Below are 22,573 nucleotides of genomic sequence, written 5' to 3' on the forward strand. Positions count from 1 at the left end.
GCACCCACACACTCATGTCGCCGCCATTGCTGTGCTTCATTTTTTAGTTTGCGAGAATCCTTCCGTCTTTTTTAATACTTATGTTTTCGGGAGGTCAGTTGTTTTTAATAAATTAAACATGCTACAAGATTGAGTTAAAATTTCGGTTTTTTACATTAAGTATGTACCTGTATTGTGCTAAATCCAGAATAAATAGCTCATTCTCTTAAATAACTATAGTCAATTTTTAATAGCAACGCAGTAATAAAAATATTTCGGTTTTCGTTGTTTCAAAAATAGACTATAGTTGATGTTTCATCAATTTTTATCACAGAAATGAATTTTAAAGTATATATTTTAGTTGAGTACCCGTTTTATATAGTTTTGCGCAGATGTGAATTTAGTCTAATAAATATGTTAATTACTATACAGTGTGTTTGCAACGGCGATGACGCGAAGTGTATCCATTTGGCAGCAGGTGACATGAGGTTGTAACAGACATCGTGTCGCAACGTTAATACTGTGTTTGTAAACGATTGAAAACGATAAAGCTCTGGTTTTCTTCTGTCATCTGCATACATTTTCTGTCAAAAGTGTTATGATGGTTTCCGCCAGAGGCGCCACTTTGTACGCGAAACGTAAAACGTAAGCTTTTATAGCTTTCGACAAACTATCAAACATGTACTACACGTTCTGGTTTTTACAGATGTGAAATGTGTACATACAAACCAGTAGTGGCGTTCACCACCAATTATTACCTTTAGTGCTAATTTCTCCATAGTCGGTTAGAGCATGACCAGGTATTAGTGGTTGACTTTCGACACATCTGTCAAGAACTTAATATGGAAATGACGTGTAATTGATAGACCAATCCCGGTCGGTTAGATTAGATAACCGACTATGGAGAAATTGGGGCTTAAAATTCAACTGTTCACTCAGTTTTTACTATTGATATCGCTTGTACTATGCCTTTGAAATACGCTGTATATTGTGGTAAGGTATAAAGATTATTATTATAGTTTATGCATTTCACGAAAGATTATTAATAGTTTTTGAATTAAATGACTACTAAAAAGACTAGTTAAGACCATCCGTTGGTATTTTAGCATAAATTGAAGGAGGAGAAATCATATAAGTATGTATTATGTCATCGTGACTTGCAAAAACTATGGCTAGTTATAAATGTAAATGATCGCCTTTATTATTATTGTAATAAGGTTCAGAATGTGGTAATGTTGTTTAAATAATGGTTTGCCATGATTCATGTGTTTTATTTATAATTTTATCATCCTCAAAATGATCAGGTGAGTTGAAAGAATCTTCTTACATAAAATATTAATAATATAAAAAAAATACTGAGAAACGATTCAAAGTCATACAATTTAGATCGAGAATCGATTCACGGAGTTACGAATACGATCCAAAAGATCGATTCAAGCCAGAAAATCGGGCATCCCTAATCTGTGGCTTGACTATAAATTACACGACGTTCGAATGGCGTAGTGGTTAGTGGCTCTGACTGCTATGCAGAAGGTCCCGGGTTCGATTCCCGGCTGGAGCAGATATTTGTTTAAAGACAGATATTTGTACTCAGGTCTTGGATGTTCATATTTTTATTTAATATGTATCTATGTATTATGTAGATATATCACAGGCTCTGCCTAGTTTGGGGTCGGTTGGCCGTGTGTGAGATGTCCCCACATATTATATTACACCGCCAGGCGCTATTAAGCACCTATATCATGTTAAGTGTCGTCTTGATAAATATTAGGTGGAATGGCACCATGCAATTGCTTTACTTCATTGAGAACCTTGTTGAGTTTGATGGCGGTAGATGCGGACATCACCTGTGAAAATGGAAAATAAATATGTAGATAGTTACATGACATGACAAATAAGTTACAGTTGAATAAGAGTAGTAATAAAACATGGGGTGTGGTTTTAAGCATAGACTGTCCATGTGGTCAGTGTTAACTACTAAATGAATCATTAGCCCATAATCATCCACTGCTGGACAATAGGCTTCTGTTAAATCAGATGTAATGATTATTCCTATAACTCCACAAGGAGTATAGGGCCTCCACAGTTATTCTCCAGACGTTTCTGCCCTTGGCCTTTTTGGGGAAGGAAGTGTAGAAAGTAAATACTTACCTATAAGTAAAGAGATGATTAAGGAGTTAAGTTCTTACTAAAATTATAAATGCAAAACATGTTTGTGACTCTTTCTTTCACAAGATAACAGAGGGCCTATCACGGGCCAACATGGCAAAAATCTTGTAATCACTGCACAGCAGAAGGTTTTCTATGAAAATTGTTAAGTAGGTACCCCATTAACAGTAGGCTAATTTTTATCCCAGAATTCCCATGGGGAAACCTTTTAAGGTGTAGCGGGAAAAGCGAGCAAATTGTAAGTACCATCACAATCCACACCATCAGCACAGGTCTGTTCCTCCACATGAGCTCTCCGAACAGCTGCACGGTCTGCGGCAGCACCACCGACGGCATCCTCTCAGACTCCATGTACAGCATGGAGACTTGGATACGGGAGTCCTCTCGCTGGTTTGAGTCTATCTGTGGTGAAGAGAATTAAAGATATAATCTGTTAATGATTTTCTAGCTATGTGTGGAATTCAACATATTTACTTTACAAAGATTTTCATCTCTGTGCCAAAAACAAGAGCTGGACTAGGGTTTGTAACCATTTGGCTAGTCAGATTAGTGTCCGTCGCTGACTTTCTAGGGTGTGCCGAATGTATATCACTCTAGAAAGCACCTTTTGTGCACTCTAACCAATAATAACTTACACTTTCCAAATAGTATCTGCCGTTTTCACTAAAAAGGGTCCCAATGGTTCTACACTTCTTTGCCACAATCATGTCATCATCACATAAGTTTCGCAGCTCTGAGGCGTCAAAGAATGAGTAGAATTCATCCTGAAACATTAATAATTAAGGTAAAGGCTAGAAGAAATGGTTAACAAAGAAGTTAAATTAAAACTTACCTTTGGAGTTTCGTCAGTAAAGGGAATATTGCGGTATGTGTTATTGACTGTATGATTCATGGTCATTTATACTTACAGTATTGTGCAAATTAATGTGAACACAAGTAAAAACTTGAAAAAAATACATTTATTAGTTCTAGAATAAAAAAAACCAGAGATATATTAATACAATTTAAGTTGTTTTAATACAAAATGTGTCCTCCCTGGCTTTTATAACTTCTTTAACACGTTTTGGCATAGAATCGACAAGGTTTTAACAATTTTCTGATATTTACTGGTCTAAAAAACTTGTATGAATTACAGCCTCAATCATTTTAGTTTTTGTTGTGCAATGCGTTTTACAAAGTCTAACTTTCACGATGGCCCACTTATTTTCAATGGGATTAAGTGCCGGTGAGTTCTTTGGCCATCCAAAGGCATAATATGTTGTTGTCCTTGAAATATTTAAGGATAATCTTGGACACGTGGAATGGAGCCGAATTTTGTTGAAAAACTTATTGACCGTTATCATCAAATTTTCTTAGTTCAACTTCTAATCTCCGTTCTAGCAAGTCACTGTATTTTATGCAGCCCATCATCCCTTCGATGGGCACAAGTCATCCGGTACCCATATAAGAAAAACAGCCCCAAACTGAGAAAAGTTGATGCTAACGGTCAATAAGTTTTTCAACAAAATTCGGCTCCATTCCACGTGTCCAAGATTATGCTGAAATATTTCAAGGACAACAAGATATCATGCCTTTAGATGGCCAGAGAACTCATCGGCACTTAATCCCATTGAAAATAAGTGGGCCATCGTGAAAGTTTGACTTCGTAAAACGGATTGCACAAGAAAAACTAAAATGATTGAGGCTGTAATCCATACAAGTTTTTTAGACCAGTAAATATCAGAAAACTGTTAAAATCATGTCGATTCTATGCCAAAACGTTTTGAAGAAGTTATAAAAGCCAAGGAAGACACATTTTGTATTAAAACAACTTAAATTGTATTAATATATCTCTGGTTTTTTTATTCTAGAACTAATAAATGTATTTTTTTCAAATTTTCACTCATGTTCACATTAATTTGCACAATACTGTAGCTATTTAATAAATATTTTAAACCATGAACTATTCCTGAATTTATATTTTCAAGATTCAACTGTCTTCAAAATATTTCAAAACTTTTTTGTTGTTGTTTGTTGACTTTTGTTGTGACTTTTTAAATGTAATCTATAGTCTGTGGAAAATAAAACACAGGTTCTGTGCGTATCGTTAAAGGGTTTATTCTGAGCATTAGATATAGTGACGTTGAAGCAAAAAGTATTCATTTTCTTCATTAGATAGATTGTCGAAAACTATAAAAGTTTACGTTATCTTGAGTAAATAGCCTTTGGTACGGGCTGTAAAATTCACGAAAACGAAAAATGTTTTCTTTTGCTCTGCATACATTATCTGTAAAAAATTGATAGTTCCGCTTGAGGAGAAAGAACAGAAAGAGCCCCCCTTATCCGAACGGAGAGTAGTTTGTAAAAATTGGCGTTCATCAGAAATTTTTATAGTTTTACGATGAATAAAAATATTTTGACTTTGACTTTGAGGCGCCATTTAGTATGCGAGAAAACGAGAACGTTTACAGTTTATGCAAACTATGAACTTCTTGTACTAGGCCCATGGAATTATTAAGTAGGTACTTACGTACGAAGTAGGTACATAATAATTATTACTTCCGTGACTAGGCCTAATGCCTACCTTGCAACCTTGCAAGGGATTTCATACGAAAGAGCGAATATTATCAGAGCCCTTAGCATGAATTTTCATCGTGAACGTGAAGTAAAATTGATGAATTTTGGAGGAAAATTTTAGTTCGGCTACCGACCGCCAGGGGCGCTGTTCATGTTTTCATACAAAATTACTCCATGAATTCTACTTCAAGTTCACGATGAAAATTCGTGCTAAGGGGTCAGAATCGGACGGATTCAATCCATCGTAAGTAGCATCTTAGCAATAAAATTATGAGGAAATTAAACATGTTTTTTATATGTACAAAATTTATTCTGACAGTAAATTACAAAATAATTACGTATGCATGTATTTGTGTACTTCTAGATGTAATTTCAAGTACTTACAAAAACATAACCACGTCTGCATTTCAGTTGAGTAAAACTCAACTGAAACTCAAGGTTTTGTTACTATAGACGTTAATATTTTTTCATGTAGAAAGTAATGTACTTATACTGTGACAATTACGTTAAACTCCTGTTTTTTATATTCCAATGGTTGAGAATATAAAATAATTATTGAAAATAAAGTGAATCTTAAATCTAAGTACAATTTCATATAAAAAAATAAGGAGATCAAACTTCAAAACATAAAGACAAGTATATAGTCACATTTTAAAATTTTGGAAGAAAACATATTTACAATCAAGTAAAAAATAAATGTATCAAGCCAACATGTATATTTTTTGTAAAAGGATATATTTGTGCTAGCAATTTCCTAAAGTAGGTATGTGATGTGATGTATGTAGGTATTATTGTAAAATAGACAAGCTAAAATTACCACTTACTATCAAAATCGGTTACACTAACCTTAAACCTATATGAATCTAAAGGAGTCTACACACCAAACCCGCCGACACAGCCCGGCGGCTTGGTGTCGGCGACCCAAACCCGCCAACCCGCCAACATGTGTCATGGGGCTGTGTCGGTGAGTGTCGGCGGCAAGAAATCAGTACAACTTTTTTAGTACTTGCACGCGCGGGTACGAGTCGCCGACATGATTCTTGAAACAAAGTCGCCGACACCAAGCCGCCGGGCTGTGTCGGCGGGTTTGGTGTGTAGAGTCCTTATGAATGCATTGAATATTGGCCATTCATAAACAAAAATAGTAAGGAAAAAAGATTTTATACAAAAATATGAATTTGATTTCCAAACAGTATCGTTCAAAATATACATTTCATTTGACAAAATGATGAATTTAATTCAGAAATATTCACTTTCTTTTTCAAAAAAATACATAAGGCACTTTGTAGAATATTCTAAAAACATTTATTATGAAACCACAGTTAGATTAAGAATAAAAGAACATTCGAATAATAACAACAACAGTTTAGCCCTTAACTATATTACCAAAAAAGGTTTACACCAGGTTTAAATCGTGTTTAACACGGTATTTGACAGATTTTTGATTTGACGAACAATATAGAATCGAATGCGAGTGCGACTAGTGTCAACTTGACAGCACTTTCGAACACTTTTTACCTATCGAATTGACAGTTGTCGCACTCGCATTCCATTCTATACGTTAGCTCTGTTTTTCGTGATCGCCCTGCTGAACAGAATTCGACAATGCTAGATATGCCTTTTACATGCCTCTATTAATCTAGTTTTTAGTGCTAAGACCATCAATATTTCTTTCTAACCCTTCTGCCTTCTTCACACTTTTCAATACTAAGATGCACGAAAGCAGCCACCTCGAGTGACGTATCACCTGTTTATCACGCTATTCTGACTGACTATTTCACCACAGTGACAAAGCCTAGTCTAGCTATGATGTTTGTCACCGACACCCTATGGAGAACAATTTTAATCCCTCAATTAGTGTTTAATACAGATAATAATTAATCAATCCGTAATATTTCAACACTGCACGGTATGGACTGTTCCGGTTACCTTTCATCTATCATTTTTCCAAACGAAAAACAACGAGAAAGACATTCTTTTTACAGTCAATTCATACCATAAAGTATGAAAAATATACTTGATAAGAGCGCCATCTAGCGCTTCTAAAACTCTTAAACATTTTACTCTGTGCCAAACACAATATCGTACAACTTAACAACGCCATCTATCTATCTAGGCATAAAATATAACATCTCGGAAAAGTTAAAAAGGCGCCATCTAGGCGTCGACAACGGCCTTTCTTCAGCAGATGATAACTTCTGTTGCTTAACAACGCCATCTAGGCGTAAAAAAAAATCTCGGAAAAGTTAAAAAGGCGCTTTCTAGGCGTCAACAACGGCACTGCTTGGTGTTTTTAAATGACATTTCTTCAAGAAGAAAATTACTTCTGATGCTTAACAACGCCATCTAGGCGTAAAATATAAAATCTCGGAAAATATAAAAAGGCGCCATCTAGGCGTCGGCGGCGGAACTAGTTGGTGTTTCTAACGGCATTTCTTCAAGAAGTTGAGCACTTCCTGCGGGTAGTTCTGTCTGGTTGTCGACTTGGTGGCGCTGCGAGCGTATTCTAGCGGCGTCACAGAACTGAAACAAAGAAGAACCAGTTGAAAATCGCCGTTTTCCTAAGGATATTAAAATTTCGGCTATTCTACTTTCTCGATCTTTGACGATTTAATGTAGTTCAGTGTGCGAATCACAAGTGCTTTCAACTCAAGTCGTTACCTTAATTCGATAGCAATACATTCATATGTCATTTCGATCAGCGCCCCTGTCGGTAACGAAAAAACTAATAAAACGCATACAAATTCCAGTGATTTTTCTATCGAATTCGTATTGACTTAAGTCGACACAACACAGGTGATCGCAGCTTTGCTGCTGCTACACGGGTAAGTTATCGACGTAAACAAACGTTAACGATTTAAACTTAACCAATATACAAAGGCAGACTTATCGCTCAAACGCTCTCTTCCAGTCAACCCTGAATAGTCTCATTACCTGCGGTTCTGTCTATGAGCGAGGCGCTTCCACTCGCTCCTGTCGGCGTGTTTGAACAGCGCCATGACGAGGGACAGCGCGCAGTGCACCGAGTTCACCGCCAGATGGCGCCCCGGCCGGGGGGCGAACCCGGGATAGATACAACGCCCAGTATGTTTGTTACTTCTTCACGTCAAAACGGCTAAACCGAGTATGTTTGTTACTTCTTCAGGTCAAAACGGCTGAACCGATTTTAATGAAATTTGGTATGGAGTGAGCTGACACCCTAGATTGACACCTAAAGTCGGTTTTTTAATCTCAGATACTAAATTGACAGATTCTGAACGGTTCATCAACAGTCGATAGTCCCGCGATTAAGTGACGTATCGTTCTATTCGCGGGACTGTCGATGAACCGTTTAGAATCTGTCAATTTAGTATCTGAGATTAAAAAACAGACTTTAGTATGGTTTTGCCACTATTTTCTCTAATTTCACATATAATATTTAGTTACCTGCGATTTTCATGAATTTTGGAATACTGTACCCTGACACCTTCTATTAATATCTAGGCTCCTTCCTACCATGGAATTCCCACGGGTATCTTACCTGCGATTCTGTTTGTGAGCGAGTCGCTTCCACTCGCTCCTGTCGGCGTGTTTGAACAGCGCCATGACGAGGGACAGCGCGCAGTGCACCGAGTTCACCGCTAGATGGCAGGCCGTGTCGCCGCCTTTTATGTCCTGGAAATGTGGGAAGGAAGATAAGAAATAAAAATATTCTTAGCGTGTCGGTGACAAACTCTTAGAACAAGGGTTTGTAACTGTCGTGGTGAGATTGGCTAGGATAGATTATCTAGTCAGACCAGTGGTCATATAAGGGCGTTACAAATCTATGAAATAAAGTATACAAATCCTACTAAAATTATACCTAAACGTAAAAATTTGTAGGTAAGTTTCACGGGAAAACGGCTAGACTAATTTTCATGAAATTTGGCATGTAGGAAGCTTACTTCCTGCATAACAAATAGGCTAATTTTTATCCCAAAATTCCCACGGGAAATCTCACGGTAACAGCTAGTGTGTACACAACACACTAGCTGTTACCGTGAGATTTCCCCCGAGATACCCCCTTCCACAGATCCACGGTGTGGAGACAACTGAGCGAAGAGCTGTGCGCCTTGCACGCCACGTGGAGAGCCGTGTAGCCCCCTAAAGGCCTAGCACGGGGCGCAAGACGCGACCAAAAAAAATACAAAAAAAATAGCGTCGCATCAAGCGGCCTCGAGAGCGAGCGCGACGGAATTAATCTGTCACCCCTTGATGTGCGCGTTTTGTGCCCGTGCTAGGCCTTCTGGGCTAGTAGCACGGGGCACATTTAAGACGTGACATAAGTGTTGCGCAGTCTCAAGAGCGAGCGCGACGGAGAACTTTTGTCACGTCTTAAATGCGCCCTATGCTAGCCCTGGAGATACGTATAAATGACATGACAGTACATACCCCCTTCCACAGATCAGCGCCCCCGTGCGCAATGAGCACATGAACGGTGTGGAGACAACTTAGCGATGCGCTGTGGGTCTTGCACGCCACATGGAGAGCTGTGTAGCCTGGAAATATAAGAAGTAATTACATATTTGTCTAGTCCTAGTAGTGCCTCTATGCACTCCACAGCATTTGAAAAGAACAATAGGGAATGCCTAGTCAGAGGCATTCGGTTTGAAAACATCTGACAGTCGGGTTGCCCACTACCCGACAACTCTCTCAGCACAAGCTTGCTTGTGTTGGGGTCCACCAACCCGCACTAGGCCAGCGTGGTGGAAGGAGACCCGTGCCCCAGCAGTAAGTACGTGATGAGTCGTGTGATAAGTGATGTGATTATATGGAGTAAAATTGCCACATAAAACCAGGTAACTTTTATCATCAGGGGCTTGGTTTTAGGTGGATTCTTTACTATCATGACAATCTTGTTTTAAGCGTGTCGGTGAAAAATGCTAGAGCTGGTTTAGGTTGTATCGATAGCGTCCCTGACTTTGTGCAAAACAACAGAATAGACTCTATTAGATAGCGCTGCTCACGTTGGGATAGAAATTTGAGCCCCTTTTTCATACAATAGCTAGCTCATCACTCATTATCCATCACACTAAAAGTTATTAGCTACTTACAGGAGTGTTTCTCTCTAAAAGTACTTATAGCGACCAATGATATGGAGATAGGACCTACCTTCAGCATTACAATGGTCCACGTCGAACAGCCTAACCCCTGGCTCCCTCACCAGCTCGCTCAGTACGTCGGAACAGGCGTCGCCACGCCGCGCGCACGCGCAGAGGAGGTTGTCGCCGCGGAGGTCCGTCTGGGGGAGGTGGGGGGAGATTAGAGGGGTGTATAAGAGCACATGGGGTATATAACGGGGTATATGTTGATTCATGATATTTAAAGTCCGTCTGATAGAGGTAGGGGGGAGATTGGGTTAAGACAAAGAAAAAAAAATCTTACAATATTTTAGATAGTACTCTTTGTTTGGAAAAGGGCAGTGAGGGTAGGGTAGTGTTTGTTACTCTTTCGGGTTAACGGCTGAAGTTTTTTTACATACCTAAATATTTATTTAGTAAGCTGACACGATAAATTACAAATATGCTACTTTTTATCCCGGAATTTTCACAAGAAAAGGAAGTGAAACTTTCAGAAATAAGTTCCATCTAATAGACATGAGACTGCTTGTAGTGAAACAACTTGGAAGCAAACAGTGTCGCAACACAACTTCTTGTCATTACTTACACAAATTTGCATCTGAAAGCTAGCATAGGTATCTTACCTGCTGGAACACACAAGATTTGCCATCCATATTTTTAACCGCTGCCGCCGCCCTCACGCACTGCACCAAAGAGCGCGCCAGAACGGGGCGCCGCGGGCAGCGAAGCACGGCAGCCGAGAGAAGATTGTGACCTGGGGAGCAGAATACAACATGGCTATAATAATGTGTGGGTAATAACCTCTCACATACGGCCATCAGACCCCAGGCTAGCAGAGGCTGTAATATGGGCATTGGACTGCTGTTATATCTACACAAATACGTACAATATCTAAAGCTGCGATCTGCCCTGTATTATGTATGATAGATATCCATCGTTGGGCTTTCGTTGTTCGTTGGGCCGGTCTGTACGCAGCTTAAGACCCAGTACAAATATCTGCTCCAGAAAGGAATAGAACCCGGTACCTTCGGCATAGTAGTCTGACTACCGTAGACACGTAGTCGGTAGTGGCTGGATAAAGAAGGCCGTGGACAGAGTGTTGTGGAGCTCATTGGGAGAGGCCTATGTCCAGCAGTGGACGACTGCGGGCTAATAATGATGATGATATTATCAGAAATACATGTAGGTACACGAAACAAGGATCCTACCAGTAATGGAATTTTACTTTATACTAGCTGTTCCCGCGCGCTTCGCTTCGCCTTAAAGAGTTTTCCCGTGGGAATTCCGGGATAAAAAGTAGCCTATGTTCTTTCCCAGGGTCTAGACCGTATGTATACCAAATTTCAATTTCAAATCCGTTCAGTAGTTTTGGCGTGAAAGAGTAACAGACAGACAGACAGACAGACAGACAGACAGACAGACAGACACAGTTACTTTCGCATTTATAATATTAGTTAGGATGTAGCTTGTCCCTTCATCATCAGGGATCGCTATTTTAAAAACTCCGCCTATATACTTTTAGGCGCAGGCCACCGTACATGAAAATAACATCTACCAGTTATAGAGTAAATATAGTTTACATTCGTCCGGCGCACCCTCAGCAATCAGAGTGTCAACTAACCTGACTGGCTAAACCTTTCACTACGATGACAAACCCTAGTCTAGATCTAGTCTAATGTTTATCACAAACAAGATAAGAAGATATTTAATTAATTACCAGAGAGAAAGGTGACAGAAGAGTGATAGAAAAAGATCAATGCATGCATACCACAAAAAAATAAACCCGTTTCAAATGAATGCATCATAAAATATGGTATATCTGTGGCTAGTTTTTTGTGATAAGACTGTTTAATATGTAAATCTGATTATGAAAATCAGCAGAGGTAATTAATTATCTTTAATTACTAGCTGTTCCTGCGAGCTTCGCTTCGCCTTAAAAAGTTTTCCCGTGGGAATTCCGGGATAAAAAGACCTAGACCATATGTATACCAAATTTCATTCAAATCCGTTTAGTAGTTTTGGCGTGAAAGAGTAACAGACAGACAGACAGACACAGTTACTTTCGCATTTATAATATTAGTCAGGATATATAATATATATATATACATATCCTATATATATATATATATATCGTGTCGTGGCTATGTACATTATAAAAGTGTATTTGTATGTGTGCGTAGTACAGAATTACTATCTTTAAATAGGTATAACATACAAATACTTCCTACTACAGTGTTTAATTAAGGAAAATTGCCATTGAAACCCCATGTAGTACGCGTGTTAAACAATTATTTTCGTAATGTAACAACGTAATACACGCATCATTAAGTTAATTAAAACTCATGTTAAACTACAGACTGTGCTGATAAGTGGATTTTTAAACTAAAAGCTGACGTTTTACAAACATGAATAGTAACGAACCAAAGACTTAAATTAACAATATACTTAGGTACTACGAACAAGATGTCACATACAAAAACAAAGCTAAAACTGTCAGCATATTTTGTTCACTGACAAACCGTTTTAAAAAACGACAGCAATATACGTATTCTCGGTGGATTCGCAGAAACCACTGCAGGTTGGTGTGGTGGGTTCAAATATCTAATATAGTATTATGCAAAATCTAATAGATTATTATGAATGTGAAAATTCCAAGCGGTATTGAAATTAACTTCTAGATTCTAGGTATTAGCCGGTTGTTTCTAAAAGGTGACCCTTTCTAAAAAAACGGTGCTGACGGCGATATTTATCCCAAGTAACAGACTTAAATCTACACACTGTGAAACACGTAGGACAACAAACCAGCCATCCGGAAGGAAAAACTATCAAGGATAATGAAAGATAAACTTATGTCATTCCAACCACGTCACAGAATAACTCTGATCAAATGGCCTCTGAGCTATGACAGGTGACCGGTAATGGTCTAATGGCTGGATGAGGAAAGCTGAGGACATTAATCTGTTATTTTGTCGTAATCTAATGTCGCCCGACCAGCCCGTTTATTTATAAGGATATAATAAGAACCTCTTTTTCATATTAGAATATTATTGATTTTCTTAGATAAGAAAGTCAATGCCATGTCATCATCATCATCACGACCCATCACGTCCCCACGGCTGGGGCACGGGTCTCCTTCCAATGAAGGAAGGTTTTGTAATAGTGCGGGTTGGTGGACCGAACTAATTAAAAACAAAAGCTCACTAGGAAAGTTAGGTCTTATTTGTCGAGACCTTACTTTTGCACTCAAACTCTATCTTGTTCGTTCATTGCTTATCAAAGGTTATCTTAGGTAGTCAACGCTGATTTTATCGAGTATTCAATTCGAAAGTGATTTTATTTGATTGTAAATGTCTAGTTGGCTTTTTTTCATTGTTACTGTGTGCCTGAAATTCTTTCTTATTTTATCTGACTGAATCAAAATCAAAATATGTATTGCAACCAAGTGTACGATTTAGGGATCTAATCTATTCATCATCATCATCAGCCAATAATCATCCACTGCTGGACATAGGCCTCTCCCAAGGAGCGCCACAACACTCGGTCCTCGGCCTTCCTCATCCAACCACTACCCGCCACCCGCCTAAGATCGTCAGTCCAGCGGGCAGGAGGGCGTCCCACGCTGCGTTTGCCTGTTCGTGGTCTCCACTCGAGAACTCGAGAATCTATTCAGTCTTTCAATAACTAGGCTATACCTACACACAAACTTATAACACCCATTTTCATTGACTTGGCGTTAAAAATGCCATTAAATATTTATTTTGGCCGCGTCACTCGATCTTAAAAAAGATTTTAGGACGGTTTTTGTATGCTTTTTCCTTGAATTATAAATATAGCACATTTGGAGGTGAAAAATTCAATAATTCATTGAATATTTTGCAATGGTCTTTGTTGCCAATAAATCCGAAATACTTTAGAATATTAAGTGCCTTCAGGTAATGCGGATTTGTTGACCCAGGTTCGATTCCCGGATAATACAGGGTGTTTCAAAAAGGTAGCAAGCCGAAAGTAGGTGATTCAAGTTGTCATTCTAAACAACTTTTATTCTACGACTCTTGACAATTTTCCATAGAACATTTGAAAGAAAGAAACATTTATTTGACACACTGAACAATAGAAACAGAAAAAGAATACTACAAAAAATATATTAAAAAACAGAAAATAATACAATACAAACAAACAAGGTTGCTGTTCAGAGCGTCAAAAAGGCACCAGTGGCCAGAGAGGCCACAGCGCTGGTTTTCAGCTGGCCCTTAGTGATATTGATATGAGCCCATTTGATAGTAGAGTGTACTTTCAAAAGTTAAAAATAAGCCAAAACCAAAATTAGCCAATTTGCAAAGCCATTCTCTGGCCACTAAACAACAATAATAGATTTTCAACAATGGTTTCTATCTGTATTCCAATTTAATTATGTTCTTTTGTGTGTTTTATTTAAACAGTAAATTAATTTTATTTCTTTTCAATAGCAGACTCAATCTCACGGACTAAAAGTCTAAAACTAGCATAATAACGGGTGATCCAGTTTTTTTATCCAAAACTTTTTACAGCAGCATCGGCCGCCCTACTCTTGAAAGGCAATGTATTGCGTCTGTCTTGTGTTGTCAACATAAAAAAATCGTAACTTCCCTTCAAAATCGATTTTACGATAAGTAAAAATATAAATGTTCATCAAGATAAAGCGCAAGAACAGCGCAATTTTTCGCGTTTTTGTAAAATAACTTCTAAATTGTATGCATTATATTCTTGTTTCTAGGTTCTTAAAATAGGAATTACCTAGCTGATTATATCAGTATTTTTAGTCTTTGTAAAACCGCGTTTGAAGAGAAGTTATGATTTTTTTAATGTTGACAACGCAAGACAGGCGCAATACATTGCCTTTCAAGAGTAGGGGGGCTGATTTTAGCGTGAACCGACACGGTTGCGAATTTTCAAGTCTATTTTTGACTCGAAGCGTCTCGCTTCTGAACGACGAAAGGTCAAGTCAAGAGCTCATTGGATTGCGAAGTGGAAAAAAATATAGATTCCTTAAAGATATTCAACTGTTTTATAATCTCACATCTCTCTCAGCACAAGCTTGCTTGTGTTGGGGTCCACCAACCCGCACTAGGCCAACGTGGTGGACTAAGCTTAAACCCTTCCTTCATTGGAAGGAGCCCCGTGCCACAGCAGTGGGGACGTGATGGGTCGTGATGATAATCTCACATACTAAATTGACAGATTTTGAACGGTTCAACAACAGTCGATTGTCCCGCGATTTTTTCGTTGACAGAGAGGGACAAAACAGTTCAATAGCTAAAGCGTCCTATAATTACTTGTATGTTCTATTTTGGTGCAAATAAAGAGTATTGTATTGTATTGTATTGTATTACTTTTATATGATATAAAGGGGGGAATTATTGTTCATGTCACGTATCACCCATCTTTGGATTGAAACATATCACTAAAATGTTAGTAGTTTATATCTTGAAATGAGTTAAATATAAACATTATAAAAACCATATATAACCATTAATAACTTATAGGATCTAGCTGTCAAAAATGACTTTGGTGAAAGGTTTGGCCGCGGGATTTCCGGGATGAAAGGTCACTTCCCACTCTAACAACAATCTCCATCCAAAAAAAAAACCTAATAGGTACCTACCGTCGTCGTCGCTCCGGTGCAACACAGACTGACACACTTTCGCTTTAAACTTTTTTTGTAGTCTATTACATTGACTGTATAGTATACATGATATAATGTATATTAGTGCACTACAAGAGCGGTGGTGGCGTAATGGATAAGGCCTCGTCCTCTCAATCGAGAGGCCATGGGTTCAAATCCAGGCCTGTACCAATGAATTCTTTCAATTGTGTTTTCAATTAAGGAGTTTAATTAAAATAATACCACGTGCTCTTATACGGTGATGGAAAACATCGTGAGGAGACCTGCACATCTAGATTTTAGATGTGTATCCTAAGTGCATTGTACTTATCTCAAAACGGCGATATGGTTCGCAACCTATCACGTGAGTACAAATGTGCTGCGAAAAGTGGCAACAAAACATTTTGTTGCGGAATTCCCATGAGAAAACTATTTAAGCTCGCGGCGAACAATCTATCTATAAAAAATAATTGATGTTCGTTCGTTAGTCTACTTAAAACTCGAGAACCGATTTGGCTAACTTTGGTTTGGTTGTCGTAGTCCAAGGAAGGTTTATTTTAAACTAAATAAGAAATTTTGTTGTAGTAGTAGAGTAGTGTAATAGTCACAGAATGGTAGCCTAGAGACGGACGAAGAGCTGTTGGTAGACCACCTGCTAGATGGCCCGATGACATCAGCAAGGTTGCGGGGAAGCAGTGAACCAGAGCGGCACAGGACTGGAAGAATATCAGTTTATACAAGTGTGCAAACTTACCGAAATCCTCCAACAACAGGCCAGGGTCTTCAACCAGCACTCTCTCACATATCAGTCCAAACAGGGCGTATTGGACGTCCACCTGGTCATCACTGGTGGACAGGCTCAGCAGGATCTTGTGGGCGAGGCTGGAAACAATAGCATTATGCTGAGTCAGAACCCTTTTGGTAACATGATAAATCACACATGTTGCTTATCTATCTCTGTCTGTCTGTTGTATTAATTTCGTGTATTTACGTAATCTTTCCGTGTAACTTGTGTATGTATTGTGTTCAATAAACAATTTATCTATATATATTTCTGTGTAATATAATGGATCATCTGTAAATAAGTCAATTTTAAATAAAACACGGTTTTCTCTACTTGGTTGTAGAAGGGTTTGAAGTGAGTTCCCGTGGGAATTCCGGGATGAAATGGTGGTGAAATCTAGGTCAGCACTCAGCATCCTGTGTACAAAATTTATCAACATCGGTTCAGTAGTTTTTGCGTGAAAGAGAAACGAACATTCTCACTCTTTCCCCTTTATAATATTAGTAGGATTAACCCTGAACGCTATAGGCTACTTTTTATCCCGAAATTCCCATGGGAAACCCTTTAAAGACCACGTGAAGTTCGCTCATAAAAGCTATGCATAAAAATTATGGATTCAACACACACGATCAAAGTAAATCAATCAATCGATTGAAACTTTTAGAGTAAAATGCTCAGGTAATTCCCAACCTGTTAAAGGTTAGAGTGAGATGTAAATAAAAAAACGCAAGCGTAAGAGGGAGATAAAAACACAACATGTGTGTAAAGGTGCGAACATATTAGACCATCGAATAACATAACAAGATAATTATGTCGATTCTGAAGGCAGAAATTCTAATTTCAGAGCTGTCATTTTTAATTTTTAAGTTGACTCTATGAGTGTTCCCGTAAATGTTATTTTATACTAGTAAAAAACAGCGTTAACATTAGAATTTATGCTTTCAGAATCGACATGAATATATGATTTAGTGGTAAAATAAGTAAAACTTTCCTCAGTGGAAAATTAAGTTTTGATAAGACTAATTGGAGTCTGAATTCCTAATTTAGCTTTTGGAGCTACGACGCATGTAAGATCTATGCACATAATATATACACAATTATATCCTAATCCTACCCGCCTGCCAAATGTGGAGATTATGGCAATAAAGTATGGCAAGTGTGGAGGTTTTGGAGGAGATCTATGCCCTACAATGGAATGTTTACAGACTGTGCATGTGTGTGTTTATAAAATATACAATTGAAAACATTAAGCCCTCTCACATTTCACGTGCCAAAAAAACGAGCCCAATGTGGCCGCGACTTTTGTATTCTGGTATTAAAAGCTGCCATTTTGAAATACCCGTCGTACATAATAATTTGTATAACCTGTTCTGTTTGTACATATATCAGCAGATATGGCTGTATGTTAATTAGTTTACTTCGGTAGGTAATTAGATCAGAATTCAATATTAGCTTGCAATCATCCACTACTGGACATAGGCCTCTCTGAACGCCACAACATTCTGTCCTCTGCCTTCCTCATCCAGCCACTAATTGTCTAGGGTCAGTCCAGCTGGCTGGAGGGTGTCCCACGCTATGTTGTCGATTCAAACTTTACGAGAGTGAAGAGTTATGCGAGTGTATCAGTATCTCTAAACAAATTATGAAGAAATTATAAAAGCATTTAGCATTACGTACGGATTTGCATAACCAAACTTATAACACTTCTCAAGTCCCGTAGTAAGTTAAGAAATGTTGGCGCTATGTTTACTTTAAATACAAAAAGTCTAGACAGCATACTTATTTAGTAGCTATGCGTTTATTACCTTCACCACTTTAGTATTCACACAGTGAACCTAAGTAGTTATTTACTACTTAGGTTCACTGTGTGAATACTAAAGTGGTGAAGGTAATAAACGCACAGCCTTCTTTGCCAAATCATTGTGCTAAGTGTATTTATACTGCTAGGCCCATTTTAAGGGGGATTACCCTATGTATGTATGACTGTACAGTCAGCAAAAAAGATTAGTATACCTCCTAAGCGAATGATTAATGAGTTGATGAATATTTTATCGATACAAACTATGAAAGTCAGAAGCTCTATTGATTATTCCTCAACTCATATTTTATGTATTTATTTATAAACACTTTATTGTATAATAATAGAAACAGTTACAAAAATGGACTTAAAAGTAGTGAGTATATACAGAGGCGGGCTTATTGCCAAGAAGCAATTTCTTCCAACCAACCTTTGTTTGGTACAAACTTTTTGCAATTTTCTTTGGTTGAGTTTACTTAATTAAACGATAACAGTAAGCAACATGAAAACAATTAAACCATCTATAAATACCATACAGGAAATACGTTGAACATAATTATCCTTACTAATATTATAAATGCTAAAGTAACTGTGTCTGTCTGTCTGTCTGTCTGTCTGTTACTCTTTCACGCCAAAACTACTGAACGGATTTGAATGAAATTTGGTATACATATGGTCTAGACCCTGAGAAAGAACATAGGCTACTTTTTATCCCGGAATTCCCACGGGAAAACTTTTTAAGGCGAAGCGAAGCGCGCGGGGACAGCTAGTTATAAATAAAAAACAAAAAGTTCTAAAACCGTGCGCTACAGAACTGTTATAAAATAATAGCGGGTTTTTACAATACAAGTGTGGAATTCCAAACGGCCAGACATGGGTTTTGTCGTGTGCCACTATGATATAATATATTATGGCAACACAGGTTATATTTATAGATATTATGTGTGATTTATCTATCTGTGTGTATACAGGGTGTTGGAAAATTGGTATACTAAGCCGAAACCTGCGTGTGCAGCATGTTATATCTAAGCCCGAAACTGAAATCGTTTCGCGAATTTTGAAATTCTGATTTTAGTTTTGGGCTTAGATATACCATGCTCCACATGTAGGTTTCGGCTTAGTATACCCTTTTTGCAACACTCTGTATATTATGGCAACATGTTATGGTTATATTTATAGATGTCTTTGTGTATATCAACACTAACACACTATACTGAGATTAAAGATGATAATATTACGTGTTTTGACCTCAAGGTCATTTTGCGTTGTAAAGAATGGCATGTGTTTTACTATGGCGAGGTATAGAGTATAAACAGAATACAACTTCATAACCATAGCTCGGACAAAACAAGATGCAATATTATGTACTAGTTAACATGAAACGTTACATAATAGTTATGTATACCTACAAGATGAAATTTTATCAATCGCTTCAAGATAGATTTGCTAGCTGACGATCTGGTCTGCGCTTGTGGTTGTCGTTGTCTTTACATTTGGAATTTGCGAACTATACAAACTAATTGAAATGGGCATCTTATATCCGTATTCGTATACCTACCGTTACCGTTCCTATTCACTATAACTTAGGGGTTAAAGTATGCACCTTTCTTTTCGAATTATATCCTACATCAACATTAAATTTGCCGCTCACTTCAATCAACTAGTTAAGTAACCGTGTGACTCTTAGATTACCAATATACGAACTAGATGACACTCCAGTGCAAAAGAAACGTCCCGACAAATAACACCCCACTTCTACCACTGAGCTCTTGTTTTCAATTAGTTCGGTAAGATGTTTTGTGACTTTATTCATTGGTACTGACAGTACTCGGAAACAAAAAGCAGTCAGTTTTTGCCTTTGTTTTTGTATTCCATCTTGTTTGTATATTGTACCCTATCTTGTACGTATATTGTTAATCTCAGAGCAACCGTGTAACTGGAATCGACTATACGGCGGATCTGACTCACTATGAATACTTTCTTTACTTCTTTTGCTTACTTATGAAACGAGTTCTCAAGTGGCCGATACTTGTTTCTAGACATATAGGGGGCGGTTCTGAAGCAACCGTTTTTTTCATTCAGTGCCGGTTGAATTGCAAAAAAAAAACTTATAATCGGTCTTATTTAGTTCATTACTAGAGTTCAAACAATAAACTGTAAATATAATGCTTCAGAATCGTGTGTTATGATTGTAAGATTTTGTTTTGGTGAGTATTTTGTGTGATATTCACATTCCCCGATTGGAAGAAAGTTAGTGTTACATCTCGGGAAATCAGAAACCATTAATGTCTGGCGTAAGATTGGGACAATGGCGCCTTATCGAATTAAAAAAATAAGGAACATCAACTCACCCATACAAAGTCTTCATATCCAGCTTGGCAACATTCAGACACATATTCTTTCTAGATTCCGCATCTAACTTTATAAAATGCCGCTTCAAAACATCCTTCCCCGACTCTCTATTCGTCTTACAACAATCCCGTTTCGAGAACTCCGAGGACAACTCATTCTGCATATCCTTGTACCACTTCATTGTAAACGACGAGTTAGATTTCGCCCGTTCCCTCTTCGGCTTCTCAACCCCTTCTTCATCAGTCATAACACAGCTGGGTATATGCTCTTCGAAGTTGAAGGTATTCTCCTCATCATAGGAGTCGCTTTTGCCAGGCGACGGGAAGTGGTTTGACGACGGTGGCGAGTTGGTATAAGGCGAGATGTTTCTGTAAGGCGATGAGTAAAAGGATTGGTTCGGGGAATTCGGGATTGGAGAGAAGACATGCTCATTCGACATCGGAGGCGTAAGCAAAGAGGACGCATTAAACTCGTCTATTAAAGTCGGAACTTCAGCAAAATCCGTGATAAACGTATCATCGATCGGGTACGAATTATAGACAGCTTCTTCTGTCTGATTAGGTACCTCTGCGAAGTTGCTCAAAACCTCTTCTGTTATTTCAGGCATCACCGTTTCGGGCGCAACATCCTGTCTGATATTGTTCAGGAGATTGACCAGATCGTTACTGTCGAAAGATTTCTCCACGAAGAGTTTTTCCACGGTTGTTTGCAGGTCGTCAGTCGGGAGGGTGTGGGCTTGGATTGCCCCCTCGATGTCTTGTAGTAAGTCGTCCTGTGAGGATGGCTCATCGTAGCTTGGGTTCACGTTTAGGGTGCCCCCAGAGAGGATGTGTCGATTTACCTGCGGGACAAAAAATCTTGGTGTTAGATGTGGCTTTCTAAGACTTGTGCTGTTCTATGGCTGGATCTTTGAAGTTTTACGATAGTCTTACACTCACGAGCAATGAAAAAGTTCCAGTGAGAAAATCATCAAATTACTTCTTAACGGAAAAAGCTAGCTTAATAACGCCATCTGCAATATTAAAATGCATTTAACAGAGCATCAGACATTACCAAACAAAAACGTAAATATTGAGTTAAATTTTTAATTAAGTAAATGTTTCTATAAAATTGAGGATATTTATTATTAATTACCATAAAATGAAAATATTTTTAAGTGCCGTGACAGTAATCCATAATTTTCCTCTGCTCCTTACGTCAGTTCCAGTGGTTTTACGTTATTCATGCGTTTTGGATGCGTAATGTAACCACAAGAAGTTTGCCTAACTCATGCACCCTTCCACCTTATCTAACTGTAACTGTGCCACCGGCATTTACAACTAGTCATGTGTTAACCGGCGAGGGAAAACAGGAGTGTTATAAGTTTAACGTGTCTGTGCTAGCCTAGCTCCTAAACGGCTGATCCGATTTTCAATATGTATAATTTTCCGACAGTTTTTGGTAAATTGAAGTACCTACCCGATGGGTTAATAATGACGTCAATTTCTGGAATACATACGAGAACATCATAGTTTATGTGCTGAATTGCTGATACACCGCGTGTTAAATGTTTAAACAGATTTAGTCTCGTCGTTAAATTGTTTACGCACATCGAGATTACGGGAAATACATGTGTTATTGCGCTGAATTATTCGGTATCGAATGTTGTGGTGGTGAGTGACCCTGACTCCTGTGCCGAAGGTCCAGGGTTCGATGCCCAGCCGGGGCAGATATTTGTACTCCGGCCTTGGGTGTCTATCTATGTGTCTGTGTAGGTTTATCGGCTGTCCGATACCCATATTACAGGCTCGGCCTAGCTTGGGATCGGATGGCCGTGTGTGAGATGTCCCACATAATAATATTATTATTATTATCTGTGGAGACCACGAACTGACAAGCGTAGCGTGAGACGCCATCGACCTGGTTGCCTGTTACTCTAGAACTTGTCGTTAAACTTAAAAGCATACGATCCAACATTCAACACTAAAAACATAACTATTGAACGGCTAACCTGATTTTGAAAAATCCTGGTTTAGCCGTACATGGGAGCTACGCTATCATAGACAGGTACACACACACAGATACACAGGTGACGTTAAACTCATAAAAACCCTTTATTTCGTAGAGGGTAAAAAAATAATTGCATCGATGGTTCACCTTGGACGGCCGACCGAATGGCGTAGTGGTTAGTGACCCTGACTACTGAGCCGATGGTC

General features: G+C 38.4%; 2 protein-coding genes across 2 annotated transcripts in view; both read right to left on the bottom strand.

The window, feature by feature from the left end:
• Window positions 1–1,822: 1,822 nt before the first annotated feature.
• Window positions 1,823–4,122, bottom strand: LOC125489206. The gene is made up of 5 exons (XM_048624278.1): window positions 4,062–4,122; window positions 2,981–3,055; window positions 2,784–2,912; window positions 2,354–2,550; window positions 1,823–1,826 (listed from the first exon to the last, which is right to left on the bottom strand). The coding sequence occupies exons 2-5, from the start codon at window positions 3,044–3,046 to the stop codon at window positions 1,823–1,825; spliced, it is 396 nt and encodes a 131-aa protein (XP_048480235.1). The 5' UTR covers window positions 3,047–3,055; window positions 4,062–4,122.
• A 2,338-nt stretch (window positions 4,123–6,460) lies between these two features.
• Window positions 6,461–22,573, bottom strand: part of LOC105385029 — a 35,131-nt gene continuing 19,018 nt past the window's right edge. Inside the window, exons 3-9 of the mRNA XM_048623855.1 lie at window positions 20,378–21,219; window positions 16,199–16,326; window positions 10,427–10,557; window positions 9,835–9,964; window positions 9,115–9,221; window positions 8,225–8,358; window positions 6,461–7,227 (exon numbers count right to left, since the gene is read on the bottom strand). Of these exons, the coding sequence (XP_048479812.1) occupies window positions 7,128–7,227; window positions 8,225–8,358; window positions 9,115–9,221; window positions 9,835–9,964; window positions 10,427–10,557; window positions 16,199–16,326; window positions 20,378–21,219 (1,572 nt within the window). The 3' untranslated portion in view covers window positions 6,461–7,127. The remainder of the gene's footprint in view (window positions 7,228–8,224; window positions 8,359–9,114; window positions 9,222–9,834; window positions 9,965–10,426; window positions 10,558–16,198; window positions 16,327–20,377; window positions 21,220–22,573) is intronic.

The sequence above is a fragment of the Plutella xylostella genome, chromosome 11 (genome assembly GCF_932276165.1).
Source record: "Plutella xylostella chromosome 11, ilPluXylo3.1, whole genome shotgun sequence".
Classification (NCBI taxonomy): Eukaryota; Metazoa; Arthropoda; class Insecta; order Lepidoptera; family Plutellidae; genus Plutella; species Plutella xylostella.

Coding starts and splice junctions, on each gene's coding strand:
- LOC125489206 (XM_048624278.1), bottom strand. CDS start 3,046: ATGACCATGAATCATACAGTCAATAACACATACCGCAATATTCCCTTT. Junction 2,913..2,980: donor TTACTGACGAAACTCCAAAG/GTAAGTTTTAAT, acceptor TTAATGTTTCAG/GATGAATTCTACTCATTCTT. Junction 2,551..2,783: donor GCAGATACTATTTGGAAAGT/GTAAGTTATTAT, acceptor TCTTCACCACAG/ATAGACTCAAACCAGCGAGA.